A 6,000-nucleotide genomic window follows, 5' to 3' on the forward strand; every position below is an offset into this window, starting at 1 on the left:
GATTCCTCCTCCTCTTCCTTTCTTTCCCCGGAAATCCCGCCTATACCTCCTGCCTAGCTATTGGCCCTTCAGCTTTGTATTACACCAGTCACAGCAATATATCTTCACACGGTGTACATGTGTGAAGTATGTCTGAGTGCCTGGTGCCTGTGGAGGCCAGAAGAGGGTGTCAGATCTCCTAGGACTGGGTGTGGCAGACCGTGTAGGTGCTGAGAATTCAATCTAGTTCCCCTGGGAGAGCAGTCAGTGTTCTTATCTGCAGAGCCACCTCTCCAGCCCCATCCTCGTTAGGTTCTTGTATAACTTCATCGTGAGCAACAGTGATAAAATGGTGGCTGACTTCGAGTGGCACATTAAGTTAGACGCGTTATTTAGCTCTTCTCTTTTCAGGTCCAAACTCTGAAACTGGAACTCTGATTATTTCCATTTTGCACTTGTTAAAAAGCATGGCCTAGAAACGGCTAAGTAACTTGCCCCATGCTGCAGGACTGTAAATGACAGCAAAATTTGTACCTTTTCCTGTCTGCAAGACATCAGAGCCATTGACTGTACTTACCACTCTCTTATCTTCCAGCAAGGCTCACTGGAGACAGAATGTCTTAGATAGGACATTCATCTCAGAAAGGTGTTTTTGTATACTGTGCCCTTTGCGTAATTAGGTTCATTTTTATACATTCCCAGAAATCTCCACCAAGGTGTGATGGTGTGTTGTGTGTTGTGTTGTGTGTGTGTGTGTGTGAATGTTGTATGTGTCTGTGTGGTGTATATGTCTGTGTGTGGTGTGTGTGTATGCGTGTATGCATGCATGTGTATGTGTCTGTATGTGTGTGTGATGTATGTGTGTGTGTGTGTGGTGCTTGTGTCTGTGTGGTGTATATATCTGTGTGTGTGGTGTGTGTGCGTATGCGTGCATGTGTATGTGTCTGTGTGTGTGTGTGTGTGATGTATGATGTACGTGTCTATGTGTGTGAGATGTGTGCCTGTGCGTGCATGTGTGTCTGTGTGGTTGTGTGTGCATGTGTCTGTGAGTTTGAGAGAGAGAGAGTTGTGAGTCTTTAGCAGTGTTGATTGTATAGTTTGCTAGAAGCAGAAAGTGTCACACAGGTATCAGTAGGAAAGCAAGGGAGGGATGGAACAGATCTGGAGGATGGTTCTACTTTGCTAATGCAAAGTGTGATCACCTTAAAACTGTAAGGTACATGTGGAAGTTTTAGGAATATGTCTGGATAGTAGAGGTGAAATTTTGCAGCAGCTTGGCCATTTCTGGAGAACTCACACTTGGACTGCTATAGAAAGTTCTCATTCATTTCTCATTAGGAGAGACCATGTGATGATTTAAATTCCCTCCCATAAGAAGACATAGAATTGAGAGGAACTCTTTGATAGGCCATGCAGGAAGTTGCTTTGTGAAGGACTGATTTTCTTACGCCCTTCTGAGTTTCTGCTTGAGTTCATCTCTGAACTTGAGTCACTGGGAACGAGCCATGAGCTTAGGTGGAACTAGCTGATCAGTCACCATGTAGCTGCATGGATTGACAGAGTCATAGCCCACCGGGGTCTTCCAGGTCTGTGCCTGCAATGGTTCACTCAGCTGCTTGTGAAACACAAAGCCTTGCTGCATGGGTACAATGAAATGCCTATAACTGCGGTGTTTTTCACATTGTTTTGTTTCCTTTAAAGAGATCAATGAATGTACTGTGAACCCAGACATCTGTGGGGCAGGACACTGCATCAACCTGCCAGTGAGGTACACTTGCATCTGCTATGATGGCTACAGGTTCAGTGAGCAGCAGAGGAAGTGTGTGGGTAAGAGGCATGCGTGGCAAATAGACTACCGAATGGGAAACAGAAGTAGAATGTTCCTTAAGTTTAATCATCTTGGGAAAACATTATTGCTTAGTTTATTTTTTTTAAGGGAGCTAAGGAGTAGTCTGCCCAAATGGCAGGATTCCTTTTCTTCCGTGTTTAATGCCTTGTCCCTTAAAGGTGGGCTGATATACAAAAGTAAATAAAATATGAATTCCAGCAATAGCTACCAGCAATTGTGCATTTAGCCCAAACAAATCAGCACTGATGCATGCTGCAGTAATGCATCCACAAATACATATAAAATCTGATTTTTGATAGGGATTTCTAAATTCAAAATCTCTACATGCTAGCACGAAGAATGAATTTCTAAGTGAGGGACCTTTATGTTTCAGGAACTCTGGAGGGAGGTGTTACAGAATTTAGTAAATAATTATCCTAATTCTAAATTTAATTCTTTTTAAAAGAAAATTTACTATGTTTTAAGACATGGACAAAATAAATAAAGCAGCAAGAACACCCACCCAGCACTTCTTTACTGTGTACATTTCACGTGGGTAGGTAAAAGAGACACTTTCACAGCTGTTTGCTTTCTCATGCAGCTGTCATGGGTAGACAGACAGATGTTATGTGTCATCTTTAGAACCTAAGTAAAAAAGGTAATAGAGATGATCATGACCCAGCACTGCCCTGAGTGCATGGCAGGTAGGATTGTCCCTGACTGTCCTGTTGAAGGTCAATGCCAGTGCTTGGGTGACCCTGCTTGCCAGAACAGCCCTCTCTACTGAGCTGGAATCTACACCTTTGAAATGCTGGTATAATGTTTTATGGTTTTTATATTATTTGTTTTAAGTTTTACTCCTCGAAACTTACACATTTCCTAGAGTATTACATTACAGTATTCACTTTGCTGTTCTTCTTGCTTATAAAGATCTCTCTGATCGCAAGAGAATAGCTGTTTGGTGCTTTACAGAACAGGGAAATGGAGTCTTTGCAACACAGCTCCACAGCCCGAATCTCACCCATTGTTTTCTTGTTAACAGACATCGATGAGTGTGCTCAGGTCCAGCACCTCTGCTCCCAGGGTCGCTGTGAGAACACGGAGGGAAGTTTCCTGTGTATTTGCCCAGCAGGGTTTATGGCCAGTGAGGAGGGTACCAACTGCATAGGTAAGGACGGTGTTCTTCCTGATGTTGGATCGGGAAGGAGGGGGAGGTGAGCCAGGTCAGTGCTTACACAAATACTCCAGCGTTCTTTTATTAAACATCTGCTACAAGCAATCTGCTTGGTACTGGGGGGACAGCACTCTGGGAGGAAGAGTATCAAAGAAGTGAGATGAAAAGAGGTTGTTTTGGGGTTCCCCACCACCACCACCACATGAATCAAAACAGTGCAACTTGAGAGCGTGCTGAATGCATCAAAGAGATCATAGTACAAACCAGATATTTCATTCTCATGCTGAAGTAAAGCTGGGAGAGGTTGAAAGTGGTACCTTTGCCAAATGTAACTGGGGCAGTCAGTTTGGAAATCAGTGTGGCGATTTCTCAAAACAAAGCAAAAACACCTACAAACAGAAGACCATATGATCCAGCTCTACCATTTCTTTTTTTTTTTTTTTTTTGAGCTGAGGATCGAACCCAGGGCCTTGTGCTTGCTATTACCACTGAGCTAAATCCCCAACCCCAGCTCTACCATTTCTTGACATATACCCCCAAAGACTCTATTTCCTGCACTTAGCTATTACTGTGTTATTTACAGTACCCAGGAAATGGAACAGCCTAGATAGCTATAAATAGATGAGTGGATAATGAAAATGTGACATATATGTATACCACATATATGTGTGTATCTCATATATATATGTATGTACACACACACACACACACACACATATATATATATATATATACATGGAAGGGTTTTTTCCATCTCTAAAGAAAAATGAAATTATTAAATTTTCTGGAAAATATTAAATGAGTTAACCTAGACTCACAAAACTAAACACTGTATGTTCCCTCTTATATACAACTTCTAGCTTTGTATGTATGTATGTATGTATGTATGTATGTGTATGTATGTATGTGATGTATGTATATATGTATGTGTGTGTGTTTGTATGCCATGAGTGTGGCTAGAGGCCAGGAAACCAGAAAGGGACACATGAGAAGGAGGAAATGGAAGCTTAAAAAGAAGGGGTTATTGGGGGGCGTATGCAAAATGTGTGACATCGAGGCAGAAAGGGGGACATTGGGTCAGGGAAGCAGCAGGAATATGGGGGGGGGGGGAGCAGGTTGGAGGGTGAGAAATCAAAACAAAAACTTAGAGTCTTTGTAAAGGCCATCGGAGAAATCTACTCCTTGGTATGCTAAGTATAAACTAAAGAAAAAAGCATACGTAAAAATAAGTTAACAAGCCTGGACCATATTTTGCGTTCCACACAGACGTGGATGAATGTCTGAGGCCCGACATGTGTAGGGAGGGCCGTTGCATCAACACTCTCGGGGCCTTTCGCTGTGAATATTGTGACAGTGGGTACCGGATGACGCGGCGGGGACACTGTGAGGGTAAGTGTGCTCATGAGACTGGGCGACCTGCGTGTCCCAGGACTATGAGTGACGGCCTATGTCTAGATCCAGGGCTAGTAGGCAGCTGCCATGGTTCTTTCTGTTCTCCATGAGCCAGTGAGTCCCAGGTCCATTCACACTCCTCAGAGACTCTTTCCCTGCTCACAGCCTCTGCCTGACTTCCGTGGCTCTGTCTGCCTTATTTTCACTCTTGATACTCTCATTATTTTTCATGCTGGGATCTGTCTTTTCCTGGTGTTTGGAGTTGCGAGCACAGTTAATTGCTGATTATTCTGGAATGAGGCCAGACCTCATTACGATGTCTGGCGGCTCGCTCATCTGTAAATGTGGTGCAGGTGTAACCTGTGTTTATTTTTCATTTTCCCCCTTCCCATCTTGTTACATTCTTTGGTCTTCTTCTACAAGTATTCTAGAACTTTCTTGAGGACCGTTTGAAGCCCTGTCCGACCAATTTGGAGTCAGAGTCTGACCGCGCTAGTGTGGGGCGTTTACCCATCAACCCCACAGTTCCCCAGAGTTTTCTTGAGTTGAGGAGCAGGAAATATTAGATAGAAGGATTTATTGTGGAGAATATTGTAGAGATAAACAGATAGAAAATAAAGGATAGCTTCAAGAGGGCCTGGAACCTATTCCAACAGGCCCCGACTGTCTCTGCCCCAGGGTATTTATAGAGATGCCAAGGGGTGAAGAAAAGACCTCCTTCTCCAGCACAGCCAAGTGCAGACCATCTCAGACACCTGCACTCAAGCCCGTGGTCCTAATCATCCTATATGCGGACCTGCTGGGTAAAGCCACGAGGAACCCGAAAACGGACTCCCACATGCTAGATAAGCTTTCTTCATTACATTTACAGAGATGATGCTCATGAGCGAAATGTTTTGGAACCCATGGATATCCATGGTCAGAATTACATTCTAATTGGCAACTCTGTTGATGCAGATACTCACCCTACACCAGTTCTTTGTGAAACCTCCATAGTATTTTTTTGGGGGGGTTGGGGGTGGTGATTATTTTCTCCAGAGAAATAAAGTAACTTCAGCTGCCGTCTTGGCATGGCCCCACAAGAGCGAAGATGGTGTGGTCCCTGACCTGCTGCTTGAAGGGTTTAGAATTCATGTGGTGTGGGGTCCTGGCACTCCCTGTGTGGCTGCCTGCAGCTGCCTATAACTCTGCATCTTGTCTGATGTGGGCAGGCTTCTCGAACTAGGGAGGGACAGGCTCAGTGGGCCAGTTTTCTCTCAGCTGTCCCTTGGCTTCTGCGTGTTGATTCCCTTCACACTCAGATGACCTAGGCCTGGAATGAGAGCTAATTAGACATTTCTTGGCAGCCCATACCTGCCTGTCCTGTTGGCCTCTTGCCTCCGCCCCTTGGGTTCTAATTCTAGAGACGAGTGGGAGTGTCGTATGTTGCTGGATGTCTGATCAGTTTGGATTCAGAGCAGAGCCATGGACCTTCCCATCGATGGCCTGATGCCATTGGACAGGCACCAAAGTGACCCCACTGTCCTCTTCGAGGGAATCCTCCCTCTGGAATAGAAAGTGTGAGAATAGAAAAGCCTGGATGGGGATAAGCTGGCCACAGTGCTTCGTCCTAACTGTCTGGTCTAAA

General features: G+C 44.5%; 1 protein-coding gene across 7 annotated transcripts in view; it reads left to right on the forward strand.

Annotated features, from left to right (window-relative positions):
• Positions 1-6,000, forward strand: part of Ltbp1 (latent transforming growth factor beta binding protein 1) — a 399,391-nt gene that overhangs the window by 283,377 nt on the left and 110,014 nt on the right. For all 7 annotated transcript variants that reach the window (XM_006984834.4, XM_076558654.1, XM_076558656.1 and 4 more), the window contains 3 exons: positions 1,681-1,806; positions 2,850-2,975; positions 4,248-4,370. In XM_006984834.4, coding sequence (XP_006984896.1) covers positions 1,681-1,806; positions 2,850-2,975; positions 4,248-4,370 — 375 coding nt within the window. The remainder of the gene's footprint in view (positions 1-1,680; positions 1,807-2,849; positions 2,976-4,247; positions 4,371-6,000) is intronic.

This window comes from Peromyscus maniculatus, chromosome 22 (genome assembly GCF_049852395.1).
Source record: "Peromyscus maniculatus bairdii isolate BWxNUB_F1_BW_parent chromosome 22, HU_Pman_BW_mat_3.1, whole genome shotgun sequence".
Taxonomy (NCBI): Eukaryota; Metazoa; Chordata; class Mammalia; order Rodentia; family Cricetidae; genus Peromyscus; species Peromyscus maniculatus.